Raw genomic sequence first — 24,573 nt, 5'->3', positions numbered from 1 at the left:
TCACAATTCATTTTTTACTTCATCGATTTGACTCAGTATAAATTTGTATTGTGATTTATCATCACACAATATATCGTTCCATGCATCCTCCTCACACATTTGCAGGAATTCAACAACACTCAACACTGTCAATGTATATTTTATTGCTTTGACCCAAACATATTTTCCCTCTATTTATGAGTTACTCATTAAGATGCTGTTAAAACAAACCTAAAATTTTTTCCACAGAAGTGACTCTGTCATTTTATTTCTCCTCTTAGAAATGAGATACCATGGGAAGTTCAAGGCTTGCTGTTTTCCTTAGTGCTGTCACCATGCCCTTGAGCAACACACAACCTCAAACTGGCTTTGAAATCAGAATATGCAACATTCCTGGTAAAGACAACGCTGTCATTCAGGAAATAAGGATCACTTTTTCACATCATGTCTGAGATGCAATCTCACCACAGATGCCCAAGATATGAATCTGCAATTTTCCAAGAAATTTCATCCCTCTGTTGTGTCCTGTTCATTTTTAACCGACTTCCTCATCAAACAGGGTCATGGAATGCTAGTTACATCAAAAATGTCTCAAATCATTCATTTATGTTGTTGGAGAAACTTCTAGAATATTGTTTAATTAGTGGTGCTTGAAAGTTTGTGAACCCTTTAGAATTTTCTATATTTCTGCATAAATATGACCTAAAACATCATCAGATTTTCACACAAGTCCTAAAAGTAGATAAAGAGAACCCAGTTAAACAAATGAGACAAAAATATTATACTTGGTCATTTATTTATTGAGGAAAATGATCCAATATTACATATCTGTGAGTGGCAAAAGTATGTGAACCTCTAGGATTAGCAGTTAATTTGAAGGTGAAATTAGAGTCAGGTGTTTTCAATCAATGGGATGAAAATCAGGTGTGAGTGGGCACCCTGTTTTATTTAAAGAACAGGGATCTATCAACAAACACTTAAATAAACAATAAATAACAAAAAAAAAACAAAATTCATTGTCAAAGTATAAAATTTTATTTGACTTCTCCATCGTTTACATTTAATTTAATACAATTCAGAACAATTAGAAAGATGTAATTTACATTTCATTCACAGTGTATAAAATCAACCTGCTTCTTTTCCATTAAGACAAAAATACAGTGGGTAAAACACACACACACACACACACACACACTATTGTGTTGTGGCTACAATCAACCAAATCTCAATTTTTTTCCCCCCTCAACTGTTCATATCTCATCATACCAAATACAAAAACAGGAAGTTTGAATTTATTTTTTAAACCCACCACACAACTGTATAAAATAAAAAAAATAAAATAATCCCCCCACACACAACACAAATACTTTATAAATGTCAATACAACTTTCTAAAAATAAACAAACATCGATACAAACCGAATCTCATGACATGGCTCACCTCGGCGGTAAATCTCACGACCTCTGACCTGTACTGAAAGCAAACCTGGTGTTTTTGGTGTTATTAATAATAATAATAATAATAATAAAGTATTGGATTGACCCTGACACTCATTAGGTCTTCAAACAAAATGATCGCATACAGTTAGGGCCATATATATTTGGACACTGACACAAATTTTGTTTTTTTACCCGTTTACTGCAACATTCAAGTTATAGTTATATAATGGACATGGGCATAAAGTCCAGACTTTCAGCTTTCATTTGAGGGTATCCACATTAAAATTGGATGAAGGGTTTAGGAGTTTCAGCTCCTTAACATGTGCCACCCTGTTTTTAAAGGGACCAAAAGTAATTGGACAGTTGACTCAAAGGCTATTTCATGGGCAGGTGTGGGCAATTCCTTCGTTATGTCATTCTCAATTAAGCAGATAAAAGGCCTGGAGTTGATTTGAGGTGTGGTGCTTGCATCTGGAAGATTTTGCTGTGAAGAAAACATGCAGTCAAAGGAGCTCTCCATGCAGGTGAAACAAGCCATCCTTAAGCTGCGAAAACAGAAAAAAACCCATCCGAGAAATTGCTACAATATTAGGAGTGGCAAAATCTACAGTTTGGTACATCCTGAGAAAGAAAGAAAGCACTGGTGAACTCATCAATGCAAAAAGACCCGGACGCCCACAGACGATAACAGTGGTGGATGATCGCAGAATAATTTCCATGGTGAAGAGAAACCCCTTCACAACAGCCAACCAAGTGAACAACACTCTCCAGGAGGTAGGCGTATCAATATCCAAATCTACCATAAAGAGAAGACTGCATGAAAGTAAATACAGAGGGTTCACTGCACGGTGCGAGCCACTCATAAGCCTCAAGAATAAAAAGGCTAGATTGGACTTTGCTAAAAAAAAAAAAATCTAAAAAAGCCAGCACAGTTCTGGAAGAACATTCTTTGGACAGATGAAACCAAGATCAACCTCTACCAGAATGATGGAAAGAAAAAAGTATGGCGAAGGCGTGGTACAGCTCATGATCCAAAGCATACCACATCATCTGTAAAACATGGCGGAGGCAGTGTGATGCCTTGGGCATGCATGGCTGCCAGTGGCACTGGGTCACTAGTGTTTATTGATGATGTGACACAGGACAGAAGCAGCCGGATGAATTCTGAGGTATTCAGAGACATACTGTGTGCTCAAATCCAGCCAAACTGATTGGTCGGCGTTTCATAATACAGATGGACAATGACCCAAAACATAAAGCCAAAGCAACCCAGGAGTTTATTAAAGCAAAGAAGTGGAATATTCTTGAATGGCCAAGTCAGTCACCTGATCTCAACCCAATTGAGCAGCATTTCACTTGTTAAAGACTAAACTTCAGACAGAAAGGCCCACAAACAAACAGCAACTGAAAACCGCTGCAGTAAAGGCCTGGCAGAGCATTAAAAAGGAGGAAACACAGCGTCTGGTGATGCCCATGAGTTCAAGACTTCACGCAGTCATTGCCAACAAAGGGTTTTCAACCAAGTATTAGAAATTAACATTTTATTTACAATTATTTAATTTGTCCAATTACTTTTGAGCTCCTGAAATGAAGGGATTGTGTTTAAAAAATGCTTTAGTTCCTCACATTTGTATGCAATCATTTTGTTCAACCCACTGAATTAAAGCTGAAAGTCTGAACTTCAACTGCATCTGAATTGTTTTGTTCAAAACTCATTGCGGTAATGTACAGAACCAAAATTAGAAAAATGTTGTCTCTGTCCAAATATTTATGGACCTAATTGTAATTTAGTGCTTTTAAATATTTTCTTGACCTCATTATAAAGCATAAAGCACAACTCCATCTGTCCTGAAGCACATTAAATGTTTATATTAAAATATTTCTGATGTGTTTAGCGCTTCTGGTGCTAATTATTCAGAAAAATTATTGGAAAAAATAATGAAACAATCTCAAATGTCAAGATATGAGTTTCTTTTCTCGTTCACCATTTCCCAACAATGTCGTATTAATGAGAATTCCAGCCTAAGTAGTGAAGATGGCGGAGCAAACGTCGTTGGACTCAAAGTCCCAGAATAAATAAATATCGATGAGTTATGGAAAAAGATTCGGGTTAGGTTATATTTCATGACCTGCAATGAGGTTGCCAACAGGATTAGCATAAAAGCTGAAGCTTTCAAAGCTGATTCATTTGATGAGGAGGTGACAGACTGAAAGATTAAAGCGCCGCCGCATCGCTCTCTTTATGTAAAGATAAAACGAGGGTTAAATTCTACTTCAGCACTGCCACAGCAGGTAGAACAGCATTCTGAACAGAGTGAATACAGACCAACGACTGCTTTCAGTGAAGGGATTAGAAGCTTAGCATTGGCACAAATACTGCTTCATGAAGTTTGCTATGTTTGAATCACAGCACCTCTGATAATGTGTGTGTTTTTATAATACAAAAGCCCTTCAGGAAACCAGCCAGTCTATGGCAGTAAAACAATCCACCTCTCTTTCACTCCTCCGTCTTTTCTTCACCTATCAAAGCAGCAGTGTCTCAGATGGCTCAGATTAATTGTGTGTTTGAGCAAAATATCAGCAGGTGTCCAGTTCTGAAAGACAGAGGCCATTTTGAGACCCGTTTTCATCCGTTGTTGTTTCCGTCCATCGTGCTGGCAGTCGTGTGCGTCGTGTCATCAGTGATGGACAGACGGATGGACGGACGATGGATGAAACTGTAGGAGGAACAGAGAAGAAGGTGGTGCTACCTGGAATTCTCTGGAAGGAGTCTCTGAAATAAGCGAGCCACGGCCACGTCGACCCTCATGACCAGAGCGACCCCGACAAGCACAAACACGCTGCCCACGATGAACGCGCTGGCCTCAAACATCAGCCTACACACACACACACACACACACACACACACACAGTAATCTGCCTTTAGTAACACTTCATCTAAGCAAACTCTGAAAACATTGGAAGTGTGAGCCAAAAGAAAACAAGAGAGCAATGATGTGGTTTATTCTTTCTGAAAATAAACCATGCAGTGAAGGATCTCATCTCAGAAGTATTAAGTCCTAGTCCACTTTACATGATAGCATCCAAAAATCGCCTCAGCTGGAGTTGAAATATTTGACTCTTTTCAGTGACCCGAGTCATAAGAGTTGGTTCTGAAAACAGGTCTAATTAGTTCCGATTCATTCATTGGTTCATTCAGCTGCATGAGTTATCCATCCACTGCATGGCACTCTTTTTTTTTCCCCTTTTTTTTAATGTGATTCGAATCCTTTAAGTCGGTTCTGTTAAATGATTCATTCAGATTAGTTCAATGAATGGAGTTGAAATTTTGTGACTCTTTTTTTGTGACTTGAGTCAGCAGTTAAATGATTGGTTCACAGATTTGTTTATGAGAACAGGGGCTTCAAAGTTTGGGAGAATAGCAGGGTACAAATAATTTACAGCAGGGTGCAAAATGGTAAAATGTCTGCCAGCGGCAGACATAATGCACGCAAAGTGTGCAGGGATGGATGGATGGATGGATGGATAGATGCAAGTGATGCAAATTTTTCATGGGGCGGGATGGTTTGGAACAGGCCATCTAAAATTGGGATAACATTTACCCGGGACGGGTATTTGAGGCGGGTCGTCTAGCTTAAGCTTGATTAGCGTTGTTACGCACGCCAGTGTTTCCCACAGAAATTTTGGAGACTATGGGGGCAAGCCATGGGGGAGGCGCGGCGGTTGTTTAAAATTGAGTGATATGTTAAATATTAAGTTATTACTGAAAAACTATTGATTAAAAAAACAGACACTGAGAAATGGTCCTATAAACAACTTTACCAATATAAAAGATTACCAGGACTACAAAAATGCAGAAAAATAGGCTTTACTTATCCAAATGCTCCTGTTGGTTCAAAAGTTAAAGTGCAGAGAACCTCACAGCACAACATGAAGTTACCTTAAAATATAATATAAACGCCTCAGCTTTCATGTAAGAAAAAAAAAATTATTAATACTAGTACTGTGTGCAGGCAGTCTCTCCTGAAGACTAAATTACACAATAATTATAAACTAATAAAATAAATGGCTCAGGCTTCATAGAAGAAAAAAAATAATTTGAACAGAATCTCACAGTATGATGCTGAAGCTGCCTAAACAATGGAAAATAAAACACCATTTTGGCAAAAACGTTGGCATCCATTAATTTCTTGTATTAAGTAAAAAAATATGTTGCCAGATACTGCTGACGTTTTACAGCCCAAAATATGTTCAAAACCCGCCAAAATGCACTTAAAACCGCCCAAATTGGGCGGGAAAACGCGCAATCTGGCAACACAGGCGGCAGTAATGGCTGCACTCGTGTCGAGGATGTAAACACAGCTGACGCGGCAACGGACATGCATGACATAGTGGATGTAATTTACGTTCACAACTTTTTTTGCTGTCAGAAATATTTAATATTAAATTTTGTGACTCGACTGACAATAGCCGGCGGCATAACAAGCCATAGCCGGCGATTTGCCGCCGGTGACCGGCTACTTTTGAGACCGCTGTGAGAATACAGTCATTTAAGACAAACGACAAACAGCTTGGGTAATGTTAAATGGTTGCTATTTTGTGTGCATTTTTCTAATAAGTTTGTATTTCCCAAAATTTCCCTGCTGCTTGTACTGAAATCCTGGAAATCTCCAGCTAAATGACCCTTAACATGACTCACTCAACTCACTCAGTGCGTTTACATGCACATAGAGAAAATCGAATTTCTGCCGTTGCTCGACTGAAATCGAAGTTCTAAATGCCATGGAAACACCTTAGCTAGGCTGAAATCGAACCAAACTTGATTTCTCGTAATCGAGCTACACGACCTAGATTATGCGATTGTAGCCGAGCTACTTGGACTACGTTCAGACTGCACCCTGAAACGACCCATATCCGATTTTTTTGCCCATATGCGACCTGTATCCGATTTGTTATTGACAATCTGAACGACACAGATCCGATTTTTTCACATGCGACCCAGGCCGCTTGGATATGTGGTCCTAATTCCGATGCATATCCGTTATTTTCACATGCGACTGCAGTCTGACCGGACAGGTCGCATTCATGCGACCTACACGTCATCAACAAGAGACAAACATCACTATTCTGCGTTGGCTAATCCCGCCTCTTTGGTGGAAAACAACAACATTTGTACAGTTTTCAGAATTTAAATAGACTTTTATAGAATTGATCAAGCTAATGGTGGATTTGGTAGGGACCTGGATGTTAAACCATCCTGTATTACAAGATTATAAGATTGTTCTGGAAATTTCCAGTAATTTGACACCTTCGGTCTCATTAGTCTGCTGCCCACATTAATCAGATTATTGTGTGAGTTCCGCCGCCGCCACAAAAACCACATCGCCAGGTCTCGCCTCATCTCCATGCTTTACTTGCAAACTTGAAGAGTGCGCTTTTTTTTTGTTTACGTATTACGTAGATGTGCTTATTACGTGTCAATTTGCGCATGCGGGACACTTTTGGGTCGTTTTCCGTTCATATTGGAGATCGCATACAAGTCTCATATAATTGGTAATGTGAACGGCCTAACAAAAAAATCGGATTTCACAACAAATCAGATATGCGTCGTTTCAGGTTGCAGTCTGAACGTAGTGTTTGTGCACGTAAACCCTATCGAGCTACGTATTCGAGCTACTTACTTCAGCACTGCCCCTTCCGGAAGTGACGAGTGACGAGCCCACAAGCGGGAAAGACAACAGCCTTGGTCGGCATGACAACAAGTCATGACAACGGCATGAATCTTTTCTTTTTGTGGCATTGTTTGCACTGTTAAAATTTAGCTCACTTACTGTATCACCAAATACATCTGTACAGCTGTTGCATAGCTGTGAATTGTGTACATAAACAAGTCATTGTATTTGTGTGTGTGTATATATATATATATATATATATATATATATATATATATATATATATATGTCCAACATCTGAAGAATGCAAAACAATTGAACTTTTTGTGTGTTTATTAAGACATAAGTTAAATTGTAAGCAAAAAAAAAATTTTTTTTGTAAGCAAAAAATGGACTTTATAAAATTATACAATTGTGCAAAATAAGTTGTCTTACAAAACAGTGGTCTGCGCAGGACAGTTTGTAGCCAAACAGTCTGTTAGAGCAAGCCTAACAGCTTGAGCACGGACATGACGACAACCGGAAGTGTACCAACACGATGGGGCGTGTAGCGCCACCTGTGGCTCGGGTGCACAATGTACCTCACACAATAGCTCGATTTCCTTGTGTGCATGTAGGATTGGATTTCTCTGGCACCCCTGCTGGGACCCTTAGCTCGATTACCAACAGTAGCTCGATTTGGATGTGCATGTAAACGTACTGACTGACTCAACTGATCCCTTGAACAAATGAGGAGCAAAGAAGTCATAACTGAAAGGTTATCTTTAGCTGATTCAAACACTGACCACTCAGTGAGAGCTCAGTGAATCTCAGTCAAGAAGACCAAATGATTCACCGAGTCAAACACTGATCTGGTCATAAAGGAGTCAACTTCTTTCATGACTGACTCCATCACTGATTCAAACCCTGATCCACTGTACAGAAAAGGAGCAAATTTTGGTCATGACTGAAAGATTCACTGGATCCAACACTGACCCACTGACTGACAGAAGTGAGTCTCAGTTGTGACTGAATGATTCACTGAACAAGAGAAGAGCAAATCTTGGTTGTTCTTGAATCATTCACTGATTCACACTGATCTAATGAATAAAAGGGGAGTGAATCGCAGTTGTACATTGAACGATTCACTGATTTGTACTCATTCCAATGAATAAGAAAGGAGTGAATCTCAGCTGTACACTGAATGATTCACTGAGTCACACTGATCCACTGAACAACAGAGCAGTCAATCTTTGTTGTTACTGAATGATTCACTGATTCGCACTGATCCACTGAATGCTAGCGGAATCTCTAGGCTGCTCTTTGTAGACTTCTCCTCAGCATTTAACACCATCCAACCCCATCTACTGATCGAGAAACTACTGAACAATTTTAGCCTTGACCAAAACCTGATTGGTTGGCTGCTTGATTTTCTTATACAGAGATCTCAGAGGGTGAAGGTAAATAAAATACTGTCCAGTAGCCTTACATCCTCTACAGGATCACCCCAGGGGTGTGTCCTGTCCCCCTTGTTGTACATTTTGTACACCAATGACTGCCGTAGCCAGCATGTTAACAGGCATATTCTAAAATTTGCAGATGACTCTGTCATTGTCAGTCTTTTAGATTCCCATGAGTATGAGCATGGCCCTGTTATTAATGAGTTTGTATCCTGGTGTAATGATGCTTTTTTGCATCTGAACATCAGCAAAACTAAGGACATGTCTATAGATTTTAGACGACTGCCCCCTGCTTTTAGGCCCAGTGTCATAAATGGCCAGGATGTTGAAGCTGTATCATCCTATAAGTATGATGATACAGCTTCTTGACACCTTGATAGACAACCGTCTTAAATTTGACCTGAACACCACCTCCCTGTGCAAGAGAGGGCAACAAAGACACTCTGCACTCAGGAAACTGGCCAAGTTTCAGGTAGACAAAACATTGATGACACTGTTCTACAAAGCTTTTATTGAATCAATACTCACTTTCTCCATCATCTGCTGGTATGGAAATGTTACCATCAAAGAGAAAAATGCACTTTCAAAAATTGTAAATGTGGCCAGTAAGATTGTGGGGGTGAAGTTTGATAGTTTAACTGAATATTTTAATAAGCAGGTGTTTAACAAAGCCATTCAAATCTATCAAGATCCAGCTCATCCCATGTATTCTGAATACGTGTTTCTGCCGTCTGGTCTACGTCTCAAAACTCCCACTGCTCTCAAACAAAGGTACAAAAACTCTTTCATCCCCTTTTCTATCCAACTACTGAATGCACATACCAGAAAAAGATAGCTTTGTCCATTAAGTACCTATTTCTTCTTTTTATATGCATCTTATTTATTTATTGAGCATTTTTATCTTGTCTGTAATGTGCTGTGTATATTGTGGTGTGGCATGTGTCCTGTCGAACAATTGGATTGCTAATTTGTGCTGTGTCCATGGTGGTGTGGTATTGTATGTGGTCCTGTCTGCAATCAAATTGCCCATTTGGGATAAAGTAATAAACTGAACTGAACATTCACGACCAAAAGGATTCACTGACTGATGTAAAATATCGTGTTTGTTTGTCTTGAAGTTGGATATTGAGGTATTTCACCTGACGTCACAGGGTCACGTGACGCCCCGGTGTCCGCCATTTTGGACGGCAAGCTAGCTAATGTCAACAACAGTAGCTAGTATGTTACTGTAGCAATGTTTACGTTCAGTCATTTGGATGACTGTTAAAACCTTTCAGTCTCAAGTTTTTCCTTTACTGGATTTACTAGTTTACTGAGCCAGCGAGCCCCGGAGCGCTAGCTAGCCGGCCAGCCAGCCCCGGAGCGCTAGCTAGCCGGCCAGCCAGCCCCGGAGCGCTAGCTAGCCGGCCAGCCAGCCCCGGAGCGCTAGCTAGCCGGCCAGCGAGCCCCAGAGCGCTAGCTAGCCGGCCAGCCAGCCCCGGAGCGCTAGCTAGCTAGCGCCAGCCAGCCCCGGAGCGCGCTCAGTAAACTAGTAAATACAGTAAAGGAAAAACTTATAACGGGCCATGTCTCAACAGACTAAGAAGTTATTTCAATGACATTTAATAACATTTTGTTTATCCTGAGGACCGAAAGTAAATGAAAATGTGAACAAACCTTAGCTGTCAGTGAACAATCCTGGTGGAAGCAGGTAAATGTCATTCTCTAAGCCTGCTAACCTCAATTTTGCAAATACCTCTCCCTCTGCTCGCCCTGTAAATGCCCTACGTCGCTGGATAGTGAAGGTGTTTTCTGTATCTCGCTCCTTTTTCTTTTATGTTTTTCGTTTGTCGCCTTCCTCGCATTCAAACTGATTCGAGCCGTGCCATCCAAAATGGCAGCATCACATGACTTGGTCACGTGAGTGAAATACCTCAATAGATAGATAGATAGATAGATAGATAGATAGATAGATAGATAGATAGATAGATAGATAGATTGTCATCATTCACAGATATGATTCATTCAGCTTAGTGATTCATTCAAAAAGACCAAATTGGTCACAAACAAAACGTATCCGTTACGACCATACTCGGCACATTTTTGCTCCACACTTCTGAAACTGCTGCCTAAGCAGGTTGATTTAGGGTGTAAGCAGGCGTGAAGAGTGTGTACGAGAGAAAAGTTCAATGTGTCACTCACTTGGGTGCAAACACTTTCCACACCATGAGGTGTCTCCTGAGAATAGCAGCAGCACAAACCGATGCCAAAACCTGCACGCACACAGACACACACACACACGCAAAAGACAAAAAACACAGAGACGGAGTTAAAGGTGAAATGTGTTTTCACTATTCTTATGAAAATAAATTAATTCCAGTGGCCACTTAATCACACAAAGGAAAAATACAAATGCGTAAAATTAAATACTGTAACTTGAGTGCGTTCCACCTCTCACATAACACACACAAGTAATGAGACTAGACAACACAAGTACATGAAAAAACACCATATATATATATATATATATATATATATATATATATGTGTGTGTACCTGTACTCCGTTAATAAACAGGTAGCGTGCTGCAAGCTGCAGTAAAGCTGAACTGAACTGGTGTGGGTTTTCTCGCAGCCTCATCTCCATGACAACCTCGTCTCCATCTTCACCTCCACCCGAGCGGCTGGTTCGAGACCCACGCAGCTCACACACCAGTGGCCAGAAGAGCAGCAACGGGCAGCTGACTAAATGCACACACATATATATACACAGAGAGCCAAACAGAACATGCAAAACTATTATCCAGACATGTTTACAAGTACACAAGTTTGTATATATTTACTCAACATATTACACCGTGAGCTGGCCTAGTGGTTAGCGTGGCCACTTCTCGACCGGGAGATCGTGAGTTCTACTCGCAGTTGGGTCATACCAAAGACCATCATAAAAATGGTACATATTGCCGTCTGGCAAGGCACGCTGCAATACAGATGCGAGTGGGGAGTTGAACTCTCGCGGTTACCAGAGGATCCGCCCCCCTCCCACTGTAACCCTAGCTATGTAATAGTTGAGAGGCCGAGGGCTATAGAAGCGGAGATTGGCACCGCCCAATGTGCCTTAAGGGCCTGGTTAGTACTGGGACGGGAGACTGCACGGGAAGACCAGGTCCTGGCATGGGTTGACTCAAAGTAATAGCTAGTGTTATACTAGAAACTCGTCTGTATTATAAGATGCATCAGGCTAATTTATTTAGCTAAATATTTCAACTTCCACAGACTTCAATAAATTGCTGTGGTATAAGAGGAATAAAACATATTTTGGTCGAAGAGGTGGTACCAGTTACTCTGCAGTAACTCTCGGGCACTTGTTACACCACAATATCTCCAAGCGTTTTATTCCTTACGCATCAGACAAACACAAGAACAGTACATGAGTTAAAGGTTCAGAATGCCAGAACCACATCTGGAGATACCTGCAAACAGGATGTGTGAGGAGAAGGTGTTGAGGGTGACGAGCATGGCGGGAAGAGTGGTGCCCGTGTGTCCCTGAGGAAAACCCACGAATGCAGCGCTCCACTGGATGGACGGGAAGGTTGGCAGGTGACCTGTGGCATGGAAGAACTGTGAGGCAGCCAGAGACCACAGAACCACAGAAGCCCAGGGAACACTGAAGATACCTGATGAAAATTGCAGCAAATAATCAATCAGTTTGTTTATTATTTGCTCAAGATAGTATTTGAACACTTTGCCATTCATCATTCGTAATGCTTCCATTTTTTAGTGTAGTATCTCAGGTTTAAGCTTACTCGAGTGACTCTGCTGGTTGGAGAGATTGCTGGCAGAGGCGTGGAGATGGAGGAGAGCTGCAGCCTGCAGCAGTAGCAGCAAGAAAGCCAGTGCCATGCCTTCGGGGTGTAGCAGCAGCATCCCAAGACCCATCAGACCACACAACAAGACCATGGGTGCAGAGTAGACAGTGCCCAGTCCGTAGGCTTCTACTGCTGGCCGTCCATCTGGATCAGTCCCCTTGTCCCCTTCATCGTCAAGCGATTGGCGGATGCGCTGATATAACTGTGGTATAAGATGGTGCAGCTCAGCCTGAGGGCTGATTCCAGTGCTAGCACGGTACCTTGGAGGTGGCATGACGGTACCTCGAGAGTTCAAAGGTGCTCGTGTCTTTAGAAACACTGTAAGTGGGTCCAGCCACACGAGCAGCATCCCAAGGCCTAGGAGACCGAAGGCAACACGTGGCAGAATCACTTGCGCCAAGTGAATCAGCTCTGCCAGGTTCCTGAAGGTGTCCTCTGGAGTCGCGCTGACCGCCCAATGTAGTCCCATGCAGATCGAAGCAAGAGGAAGCAGGTAGCATGCTGTAAACACCACCACACCTGTGCTGTTCATGTTTCCGTAGTGACGTAACCAAGAATGTAGCAAGAATGCCCAGGCAGAAAGTGATGCCAGGGACAGGACGTAGTGCAAGTTGCGGAGACGACTATCCTGAACCCGTGAGAGTGGTGTCAAAAAGACCGAAGGCTGGCAAGCACCCTGTTCTTCACGGCAGCTGTGGAATGACAGAGAAAGGTAGAGGCATGCCACCAAGATGCCTATGCAAACAAGCAAAGTACCACTCTCACGCCGGACTACCGAGGGTGGTAACAAGGCTGCAAGAAGTCCGGGAGGTTTCTGAGTATCGGTAGAAGGTGCAGGCACCACAAGTCCATCCCAGTTGAGCTGAAGTGGAACATAAAGCCCTAAGCTGAACAGTAAGAATGTGACCACACGTCCCTCGTAGATCACGTAGCTGTCTGAGAGCAAGGACGCACAGCGCAGGAGGAGCACGAGCAATGGTGGAGTTAAAAAGCACCAGTGAGACAGTCGGCTACAAGGACACACCCTCCGAACTCTCCACAGGAACGAAGCTTCAGAAAACAACGCAGCAGCTCCCAAACACCACAAGACGTCCACATATCCCAAAGTGAAAATTTGACCCACAGCTACCACTCCCCCAATCATCAGCCCAACAAGCACTGGAGTCTTCAATATAGCACTCTGGAGAACCAAAGCAGATAGTTCTGAGATGATATAGCACAAGATGCACCCAAAACCCAGAATCAGCAGGCCTGCTGCCATTTTCAAAGGGTTGAAGCGAGCCCAGGAGGCACGACAGGTCTCTCGAACAGAGCTTAGATATTCCTGCATGGAGGCCACCAGGCCAGGGGGAGGAGGAGTTCTGTCACGTATCGAACTCATGTACTGAGAGGAGATTTGGGAGAAGTGAGCCCGCAGTTGAGACAAACTATCTGGTGGAATGTCTTTGGCCATGCTGGAGTAGGTCTCCAAAAAACGATGAACCTATACATGGGACCAAAAAGACAGGGGATTATCTAGAACCATCGTGATTAACAGAGATCAGGGGAACTAAAGTCCATGGAGTTCCTGTTCATGAATTAGTTTTACCCTGAATTATACCACAACACTGCTGAGTTATTGAACCTGATTGGTCAAAAGTGTTGCTTCAGCTTCTATAACAATAGCATCAGTGCTTTGTAACAGTTTTGGGAAAGTCTTCACGAGTTTACACTCTGTGGTTTCTCAGTAACATGATGGTTTGTTCTTTAAAGTGCTAGTCTTATGAAAATGACATCACTCCTGGAAATTATACCTTGTAAAACTAGACATGTTAAATAGTTTACTGTCTAAATTGTATTTTAATATGAGATCGGGAACATGTTCTATTTAGCTGGTAAAGTTTGGCTCTTTGAGTCCGCCATTACACGAACGCGATCTTGGCAAGTTACTGTTAATTCAAAGGAAGTGACATCATACGCGCAACACTTGAAAGTTTGCGGCATTTCTGGCTTCGTCTGCTTTGCAAAATGTAGCACGTTTTATAACGAGTATTTTATTCCAAAACAAAATTAAAACCAAAGCATGCCTACAAAGATGTGTGCCATTCAAGGCTGTTCAAGTGTAGCCGATTAAAGCCTCGGTCACAACCGGCCGTACGTGCTCCTACGGCCGGTCTACGTGCAAACAACGCAAGAAACGCACGGAGGGCACGCGTGTGATGTGCTGATTTTCGAGCTGTAGACTGGCTGCAGACCGGCCGCAGAGGTTCTTTGTCATGTCAAACAAACTCTACGGGCGCTTAAGGTTTTTTTCAGGTTGCAAGACGAACTTACGGCCAACGTGCGTCTTTCTTTCTCCACGAACAAAAAAAAACCGCAGCGATTTGGGAAACACCAAAAATCGCACGGCCAAAAAATCGTACGTCCGGTTGTGACCTAGGCTTTTTTAAAAAAAAAAAAAAGAATTTCAATCCATTACAGTCCAAAGTCGGCAGGACACTTACGGAATGAATGCATTTGATTCGTGCAGACAAAGAGAGGCAGCTTCAAGCTGACAGGACGGTTTGGTGTCTGCTCCATACATTTTGAAAAAGATCAAATTTGTGAGGCAGATCCACACAGAAGGATTTGAGTGACGTCTGGTACGCGGAACAGTTCCTGCGATCTGGAAACAAAAAAGTCAAAAGCGCCGTCCCAAAGAGCTCACCGCCACACAGGAAGCGGCAAGCTTACGTTTATCCTGTTGCTTGAATTTATTAGTTGCCCTTAAGCCTGGCGCACACGGGCAGTTTTCCGTCGCTTGGTCGTGCAACTTTTTTGACGCAAGCGAAAAATTGCTTCGTGCGCGGATATTTGCGACGGTGATTTTTTGTTGCTTGCGACAGATCGCAGGTATCAAACATGCTTGATATTCTGTGACAAAAAAAAAATTGCCAGTCGCTGACTTATTACAGAGATATCGCCGCGTGTACATGTCTTTGCGATAACGAAGCGATCACCTCCAAAGGCTAAGATAATCCCTGCCTGCAAAGTAGTCACGTGGTTTCCACGTGACTTGCATCCCCCTCCCCAAATTGCCCACTGGTCACAGATAATGCACACACGCGGCTACCTGAGAAGGGAAACTTGCGTCCAAAAATCGCAATACGCTTGCGAACGAGAAGTCGCCCATGTGCACCAGGCTTTTGTCAGATCAATAACGTTCTACGGTCGTTTCTGTGTGACCAAATATAATACTTAAAGTGCCATTCCACCATTGGATGTATTCTTTGGCATAAAATACAATATATTTTATGACAACATGACTAGACAGAGAAATCTTTTAGCTTCAAAATGATATATCAAACATAATTTTTTGACAACGACAAGTATATTAATTTTGCGACCAAAGTCACCTACCCTTTTAATTTCCGCGCGGTAGTGAAACGTGATGTCATCGGCAGGTTCCCCTTCTTGTGTACCACGTGTCGGTGTATTTTTAGACCAGGAAACCCCCAAAGTGAGAGAGTCATTTCTCCTCGTATATGGGGGCCAAAAAAATTGCGAAAAATTTTGAGTTAATCTTTCAGTTAGCTAGATTTATTGGCATTAGCTAGATTTATTGGTATTATTTTTATCGCGTTCTATCCACCATTGCTGATAATATGTGCCACGTCACACGTCACGTGGTACACAAGAAGGGGAACCTGCCGATGACATCACGCGCGGAAATTAAAAGGGTAGGTGACTTTGGTCGCAAAATTAATATACTTGTCGTTGTCAAAAAATTATGTTTGATATATCATTTTGAAGCTAAAAGATTTCTCTATCTAGTGATACCATTTATATATGTTGTCAAAATATATTGTATTTTATGCCAAAGAATACATCCAATGGTGGAATGGCACTTTAAGCCTAGGTCACAACCGGATGTACGATTTTTTGGCCGTGCGATTTTTGGCGTTTCCCAAATCGCTGCGTTTTTTTTGTTCATGGAGAAAGACGCACGTTGGCCGTAAGTTTGTCTTGCAACCTGAAAAAAAACATAAGCGCCCGTAGAGTTTGTTTGACAGGACAAACAACCTCTGCAGCCGGTCTATGGCTCGAAAATCAGCACGACACACGCGCGCCCTCCGTGCGTTTCACGCGCGCCCTCCGTGCCTTTCTTGCGTTTTTTGCACGTAGACCGGCCGTAGGAGCACGTACGGCCAGTTGTGACCGAGGCTTTAGATAGACGACAGACAACTGCTGATCTAAAAGCAAACCGAAACATGCTTACTCCGAGTCACTTCTTCGTCCTTGTTGTCGTAAAGTTGTGTAGCTTTACGAAAGAAGGCAGTCGCGCATATGATATGACGCCACACATGCAGCGTCGCTGACCAATAAATCGCTGCGATCTAATGGCGGACAAGCTTTTAGTGATTTCTGGAACAGAATTCAGATGCAAAAAAAATTATTTTTCGAACCAATTTTTTTATTTAGCAGTGAACTTTGCAGCCTATTTGAGCATATCGGACACAAAACCCGGGATTTTATGATGTCATTTTCATAAGACTAGCACTTTAATAAATAAGCAAATGTAATTAGGAACAAATTACTGTGGTATAAGAGGTATAAAACACTTCGGGTGTGTGGCGTGCGCTACTATTTGAAACTTTTGAGTAGTTCGTCAAACCAGCCACTTGTTGATTATTTTCCGATAAGAGCATGTTCCTTCATTTTAATTTTTGGGCAAGGACTTTGACGAGGATATTTCAAGGCAAAAAACTAATTATGTCTGGATTTATCACCCAAAATAAAGACACAGGCATTCAGGTTTCAGTTTCTAGGTCACATTTTTGTGAATACTAATTAATCGAGTCACACTTTATCCAGTTCTTTATTATGTAATTATAAAGAAATAAAAAGTTCAATCCTGCGTCTTATCAGAAGCTCTGCAGTCTGGAGGCACTGCTTTGTTTCAGCTTATCCACAGTCTCACCTGTTTGACATTGATCCACAGCGCCTCCACCTGGCTGAGACCCTCAGGTGCATCCGGAGAGCTGTTTTTGGGGAAAAGCGGGAGCATAACCTGACCCACGCTGCTGTATGGGATGGGAACTCCCAACAGCAAAGCCAGGGTCGGTACTAAATCAGTTTGAGGCACCAACTCGGGCTCCGCCTGCTGATTTCAGACATATATAAAATACATAATTAATATAGTAAATATTCTGAAGATCTGATTTGAGAAGGCGTACAGGTCCTGGAAGGATGTACAGCGGTGGAAATAACTCACCTGTGCGTCAGGAGATGGGAACAGACGTGAACCGCTGTAGAGAAACAAAGCAGCGTCGGTTTCCTTCTGGCTTTCTCCTCCGTGGTCCCCAGTGTCGGTCATCCCGTGATCTCCCATCACCACCAGCAGAGTGTCGTTCTGCAGCCGCTTTATCACTGACCTGAGATCAGAAAGGCATGACAGGGGTTTAATACGCCACGCTGGAGGGAGTGTGAACAAACACGGATATTATTCGATGAAAGGTAACCATAATAAGAAGACACGCACTGGAAGCAAAAAAAAAAACCCACTCAAATTTACTTCAAGTGACTCGACAGAAAGTATGAAGCATGAGTGAGAGAAACGATTTCAAGCAAGACTTGAAACAAGTCACAGCTTACAGGGGCTTCAAAGTTTGGGAGAATAGCAGGGTACAAATAATTTACAGCAGGGTGCAAAATGGTAAAATGTCTGCCAGCGGCAGACATAATGCACGCAAAGCGTGCAGGGATGGATGGATGGATGGATGGATGGATGCAAGTACGAATTTTTCATGGGGCGGGATGGTTTGGAACAGGCCATCTAAAATTGGGATAACATTTACCCGGGACGGGTATTTGAGGCGGGTCGTCTAGCTTAAGCTTGATTAGCGTTGTTACGCACGCCAGTGTTTCCCACAGAAATTTTGGAGACTATGGGGGCAAGCCATGGGGGAGGCGCGGGGGTTGTTTAAAATTGAGTGATATGTTAAATATTAAGTTATTACTGAAAAACTATTGATTAAAAAAAACAGACACTGAGAAATGGTCCTATAAACAACTTTACCAATATAAAAGATTACCAGGACTACAAAAATGCAGAAAAATAGGCTTTACTTATCCAAATGCACCTGTTGGTTCAAAAGTTAAAGTGCAGAGAACCTCACAGCACAACATGAAGTTACCTTAAAATATAATATAAATGCCTCAGCTTTCATGTAAGAAAAAAAAAACTATTAATACTAGTACTGTGTGCAGGCAGTCTCTCCTGAAGACTAAATTAAACAATAATTATAAACTAATAAAATAAATGGCTCAGGCTTCATAGAAGAAAAAAACAATTTGAACAGAATCTCACAGTATGATGCTGAAGCTGCCTAAACAATGGAAAATAAAATACCATTTTGGCAAAAACGTTGGCATCCATTAATTTCTTGTATTAAGTAAAAAAAAAACATGTTGCCAGATACTGCTGACGTTTTACAGCCCAAAATATGTTCAAAACCCGCCAAAATGCACTTAAAACCGCCCAAATAGGGCGGGAAAACGCGCAATCTGGCAACACAGGCGGCAGTAATGGCTGCACTCGTGTCGAGGATGTAAACACAGTTGACGCGGCAACGGACATACATGACATAGTGGATGTAATTTACGTTCACAACTTTTTTTGCTGTCAGAAATATTTAATATTAAATTGTGTGACTCGACTGACAATAGCCGGCGGCATAACAAGCCATAGCCGGCGATTTGCCGCCGGTGACCGGCTACTTTTGAGACCGCTGAGCTTAATGACTTTATTCCTGGGGATCTGTTCTCTCTTTGCGAATTTAAGAAGTCAAGACTCGAATATTCCCGAAAGTCTTTTGAGTAAAAGTAGTTGCACTAAATATTCCCTAATTTCAGAATCAATCCTGTTTAAATCCAGTAATCCACCTCAGGAAGTTAAAGTTATTCATTTTCCAAAGAAAAACTAATTAAACTATCGTACAATGCAAACTTTTCCAGGTGAAACTGCCATTTTCTACCTGCAGAATACTTTAATATTAAACATTACAGTATTATCAGCAGTTTGCGCTACATGTATCGTAAAATTCCTTCGAGTATCGTGGTATGATATTTTTTGTGATATCGCTCAAAACTAATTTAGGTCTAACGTAATTTAATGTAGAAGCTTTATTTTTTTTAATAAAGTTTTCTAAAACGAAAATAGGGTTTTATTTTTTCCTTAATTATTAATAAAAATTATTTTATATTAAAATTAAATATAAATTTTAATAAAATTTAATTAAAAAATGTTTTAAATTATATTGAAATATTGTTTAATTTTTTAAATTTACAAATATTTTTATTTTAATTTTTAGAAAAATCTGTTTAATTTTTAAATGTTTTGGGTTGGATTTTATTTTTTTATTTTTTTTACATTTTCTGTTGAAAGCTTGGGAAGATATTCCAAAGACATGCACTGAGAACAGCAAATAAACAGAAATCAGGAAAATAATATCTGTGAAATGACAGTAAAGTGATCTAGAGGTGATTTATATGTTCGTATATTTGATATTTTCCTCGAATCAGCCTGCCTGTTCCAGCTTCTCCAGGTGAACCTGACACTTCATGCATGATTTGAATGTTACTTCAAAACAAGACAAACTCGAACCGTTCTTTTGCTCGGAGGACGTTACCCCTCACCTGATAACTCCGTCCATCTGAGTGAGCTTCTCCGCCATGGCAGGGTGGTCGGGGCCGAAACGGTGGCCGCAGTGATCCACACCCAGGAAGTGAGCGATCAGCACGTCCCAGTCATCTCCATCCACTGTGAGGACGAGACACAACGCACTCGCGGTTTAATAGGTTCGATACGACGCTTTCGGCTACAGCGCTACACAACCTGAAAGCTGAGATCGTTAACACACCGTGATCGGTTCAGGGGTTCGAGTAATTTATAGAAGTGGTGTTTGGGTTCAAGTTCAAGACAACGTTATTGTCAGTTGTGCCGGATGTACAGGACACAGCGGGGACTGAAAGGCTGTTTCTCGCAGACCCTCAGGGTCAAACACACACACACACACACACAGACTCACTGATGGGGAAAATGTTCTGGAGGATTCCGTTGTCCACGGTGTGCAGATCTTTGACATTGAAGGAAGGGAAAGGCAGCGAGCGGTGGAACTTTTTAGGGAACAAACTGACCCATGTGTCGTCTCCCATGAAGACCACTCGCTTCCCTGGACACACACACACACACACACACACACACACACACACACACAGAGTTACTGTACACTACAGTGTTTAACTTTCCAGTAGTTTCCCCCCAAAAACCATGAATTTCATTAACAACCCTAAAGCAAAACCCATCAGTCAGAGCACTTACGCTCTCTCTCTCTCTCATCTCTCACCCCCTCTCTCTCACCTCTCACTCTCTCCCTCACTTTCTCTCTCTCACCTCTCACTCTCTTTCTCTCACCCCCCTCTCTCTCACACCTCTCAATCTCTCTTGCACCTCTCACCCCCCCTCTCTCTCTCACACCTCTCAATCTTTTTCTCTCTCTCGCACCTCTCACCCCCCCTCTCTCTCTCACCCCTCTCTCTCTCTCACCCCCTCTCTCTCTCTCACCCCTCTCTCTCTCTCTCACCCCCTCTCTCTCTCTCTCACCCCCTCTCTCTCTCTCTCACCCCCCACCTCTCACCCCCTCTCTCTCACCTCTCACCCCCTCTCTCACACCTCTCAATCTTTTTCTCTCTCTCGCACCTCTCACCCCCCCTCTCTCTCTCACCCCTCTCTCTCTCTCACCCCCTCTCTCTCTCTCACCCCTCTCTCTCTCTCTCACCCCCTCTCTCTCTCTCTCACCCCTCTCTCTCTCTCTCACCCCCTCTCTCTCTCTCTCACCCCCCACCTCTCACCCCCTCTCTCTCACCTCTCACCCCCTCTCTCACACCTCTCAATCTTTTTCTCTCTCTCGCACCTCTCACCCCCCCCTCTCTCTCTCACCCCTCTCTCTCTCTCACCCCCTCTCTCTCTTTCACCCCTCACCCCCCCCTCTCTCTCTCACCCCTCACCCCCCCCTCTCTCTCTCACCCCTCACCCCCCCCTCTCTCTCTCACCCCTCTCTCTCTCTCTCTCACCCCCTCTCTCTCTCTCACCCCTCTCTCTCTCTCTCACCCCCTCTCTCTCTCTCTCACCCCTCTCTCTCTCTCTCACCCCCTCTCTCTCTCTCTCACCCCCTCTCTCTCTCACCCCCCACCTCTCACCCCCTCTCTCTCACCTCTCACCCCCTCTCTCTCACCTCTCACTCTTTCTCACTCACCACTCTCTTTCTCATTCACCTCTCACTCTCTCTCGCCTCTCACTCTCTCTCTCACCTCTCACTCTCTCTCTCACCCTCTCTCACCTCTCACTCACCCTCTCTCACCTCTCACTCACCCTCTCTCACCTCTCACTCTCTCTCACCTCTCACTCTCTCTCACCTCTCACTCTCTCTCACCTCTCACTCTCTCTCACCCTCTCTCACCTCTCACTCTCTCTCACCCTCTCTCACCTCTCACTCTTTCTCTCTCACCTCTCACTCTCTCACCTCTCATCTCTCTCTCACACACACACACACACACACACACACACCTCCTCCCATCTCTCTCTCTCTCTCTCTCACCTGTCTGACCGAGTTGGTGAATCAGGTTGTCCTCCAGCACGGCGCTGGATGCGAAGTTGTTCCCCACGTCTATAAACGTGGGCAGAGATCCAGTGGTGAAACCTTTGATCCTCTGCATGGTGGTGGTCGGAGGATCAGCTCTGAACGTGTACAGCCTGGCGTGCGACGCCCGAGATGAAACCATCTCACCCAGAACCGGCAGCTTGTTCTCAAATGGTCTGGGCGAGGTGTTTCTTGGGTCGTAATGAGCAAACTCGGCTTTCAGAGCGTCGATGATGAGGATTACAGCTCTGCGTACGCGAGGATGTTGGGGGCAGAAGTCTGGCGAGGACGCCGCGTTCGAGGACGGAGGCAAGATGTCCTCGCAGGTGCTCGTCCTACTGACCTCCAGGCGCACCAACAGGAAACCGCCCACGAACAGGAAAATACCGACATATAACGCACAACATATCCAGAGGAGCAAGGCGAGGACGGGGAGTCTCTTCATTCTGTCACAGGAAAAAAAGAAATAAACCACGACACGGTGAAGTGCAGCGTCTCTGAGAATAAATACACCATGAGATGGAGGATGTGGGGAGCTTTACATCCATCCACAAAGGATTTCAAAACATCTCACAGTTCTTTTGTACTTCTAATTATATGGGGCATGAATTTAGACTTTTTCTAAATATAATTTTTAAATAAATAAATAAATTTGACCATGTGTAGGAATATAATGTAGGAGGAAAAAAGGATAAAAACTTTTTGACACTTGAAAAATTTTTTTCCAATGTGTTTATAAACTTTTTTCTTAATCTCATCTCATTATCTGTAGCCGCTTTATCCTGTTCTACAGGGTCGCAGGCAAGCTGGAGCCTATCCCAGCTGACTACGGGCGAAAGGCGGGGTACACCCTGGACAAGTCGCCAGGTCATCACAGGGCTGACACATAGACACAGACAACCATTCACACTCGCATTCACACCTACGCTCAATTTAGAGTCACCAGTTAACCTAACCTGCATGTCTTTGGACTGTGGGGGAAACCGGAGCACCCGGAGGAAACCCACGCGGACACGGGGAGAACATGCAAACTCCGCACAGAAAGGCCCTCGCCGGCCACGGGGCTCGAACCCGGACCTTCTTGCTGTGAGGCGACAGCGCTAACCACTACACCACCGTGCCGCCCCTCCCTTTTTTCTTAATCAATTCCAAAATTTATTTATGATCTACATTTTTGTTATTATTATTATTTAGGGTTTTTTTTAATAAATATGACTTCAACCAGCTGATTTGATGTTACATAATTTTTGCTTCATCTTTAAAATCTTCAAATACTGTTATATAAAATATTTAAATATTTTCCAAAAATAATCATTTAAAAATAAAAATTTTCCTTTAACATATAAAAAGTAAAATCAACATATTCTTGCTTCATCTTTAAAAATCTTTCAATACCATGATATAAAATATTTATACATTTTCCCTAAATATTTTAAACAATCATTTTTAATTAAATAAATAAATATTTAGCGCTGTAAATATATATATTTTTAAAATATTTAGTGGTTAGCGCTGCCGCCTCACAGCAAGAAGGTCCTGGGTTCGAGCCCCGTGGCCGGCGAGGGCCTTTCTGTGCGGAGTTTGCATGTTCTCCCCGTGTCCGCATGGGTTTCCTCCGGGTGCTCCGGTTTCCCCCACAGTCCAAAGACATGCAGGTTAGGTTAACTGGTGACTCTAAATTGAGCGTAGGTGTGAATGTGAGTGTGAATGGTTGTCTGTGTCTATGTGTCAGCCCTGTGATGACCTGGCGACTTGTCCAGGGTGTACCCCGCCTTTCGCCCGTAGTCAGCTGGGATAGGCTCCAGCTTGCCTGCGACCCTGTAGAACAGGATAAAGCGGCTACAGATAATGAGATGAAATGAGAGATTTTTTTTTTAAATCTACAAAAAGTATTTTTTTAATTTTAATTTTTAGAAAAATCTCTTTAATTTTAAAAGCTTGGGGTTGGGTTTTTGTTTGTTTTTTGGATTTTCTGTAGGAAGTTTGTGAAGATATTCCAAAGGCATTCTGCACTGAAAATGGCAAATAAACAGAAATCAGCAGAATAATGTGTGTGAAATGACAGTAAAGTGATCTGAAGGTGATTTATATGTTCTTATATTTTATATTTTCCTAAAAACAGCCTCTTTGTCATCATAAACACCCTGCATGAAAGGGTTTAAAGACAAATCCAAGTTGCAAAGGACAATTGGAACATCAGGAATCAGTCAGTCATCGATCCAAACCCTCCTCCTGCTCCAAAACCTGAACTCAGCCCAGAGCAGTGTGAGTTTTTATCCCATGTGTGTGTTTTACAGGTTTACAGTAAACCTCTGGATGCTGCATGCTTTATACTGACCTTGCAAATCTTCTGCTGCCTTTCTTCCTTCACTGGAGAAACAAATGCAACATCCGCTCTGAGAAAACCATCCAGTGAACCACTGAAATCCCCTGCAGTGGCTCTGATCAGACCCGCATTTTTATTTTTCAGCTCAGATGAGTTTCATTCACCAACGACATTGAGAGTCGTTTTCACACCGGCACAGTATACTTTATTTT

General features: G+C 42.7%; 1 protein-coding gene across 2 annotated transcripts; it reads right to left on the bottom strand.

Moving 5' to 3' along the window:
• Positions 1-1,027: 1,027 nt before the first annotated feature.
• On the bottom strand, positions 1,028-24,573 carry pigo (phosphatidylinositol glycan anchor biosynthesis, class O). Of its 2 annotated transcripts, none has more exons than XM_060908486.1 (11): positions 24,374-24,573; positions 21,994-22,481; positions 20,425-20,568; positions 20,033-20,156; positions 17,610-17,769; positions 17,316-17,498; positions 12,314-13,859; positions 11,981-12,184; positions 11,065-11,252; positions 10,711-10,781; positions 1,028-4,294 (listed from the first exon to the last, which is right to left on the bottom strand). In XM_060908486.1, the coding sequence occupies exons 2-11, from the start codon at positions 22,478-22,480 to the stop codon at positions 4,165-4,167; spliced, it is 3,237 nt and encodes a 1,078-aa protein (XP_060764469.1). In that variant the 5' UTR covers position 22,481; positions 24,374-24,573; the 3' UTR covers positions 1,028-4,164. The 2 variants fall into 2 exon arrangements, with proteins under 2 accessions (XP_060764469.1, XP_060764471.1); XM_060908488.1 differs by having other exon boundaries at positions 4,208-4,294; positions 11,123-11,252.

The sequence above is a fragment of the Neoarius graeffei genome, chromosome 25, assembly GCF_027579695.1.
Source record: "Neoarius graeffei isolate fNeoGra1 chromosome 25, fNeoGra1.pri, whole genome shotgun sequence".
NCBI classification, from domain to species: Eukaryota; Metazoa; Chordata; class Actinopteri; order Siluriformes; family Ariidae; genus Neoarius; species Neoarius graeffei.
Note: the sequence above shows the minus strand (reverse complement) of the source record. Positions and strands in the feature narration are given on the sequence as shown.

Coding starts and splice junctions, on each gene's coding strand:
- pigo (XM_060908486.1), bottom strand. CDS start 22,480: ATGAAGAGACTCCCCGTCCTCGCCTTGCTCCTCTGGATATGTTGTGCG. Junction 20,157..20,424: donor CCAGAACATTTTCCCCATCA/GTGAGTCTGTGT, acceptor TCGTCCTCACAG/TGGATGGAGATGACTGGGAC. Junction 4,295..10,710: donor TGGAAAGTGTTTGCACCCAA/GTGAGTGACACA, acceptor GTGTGTGTGTAG/GCTGATGTTTGAGGCCAGCG.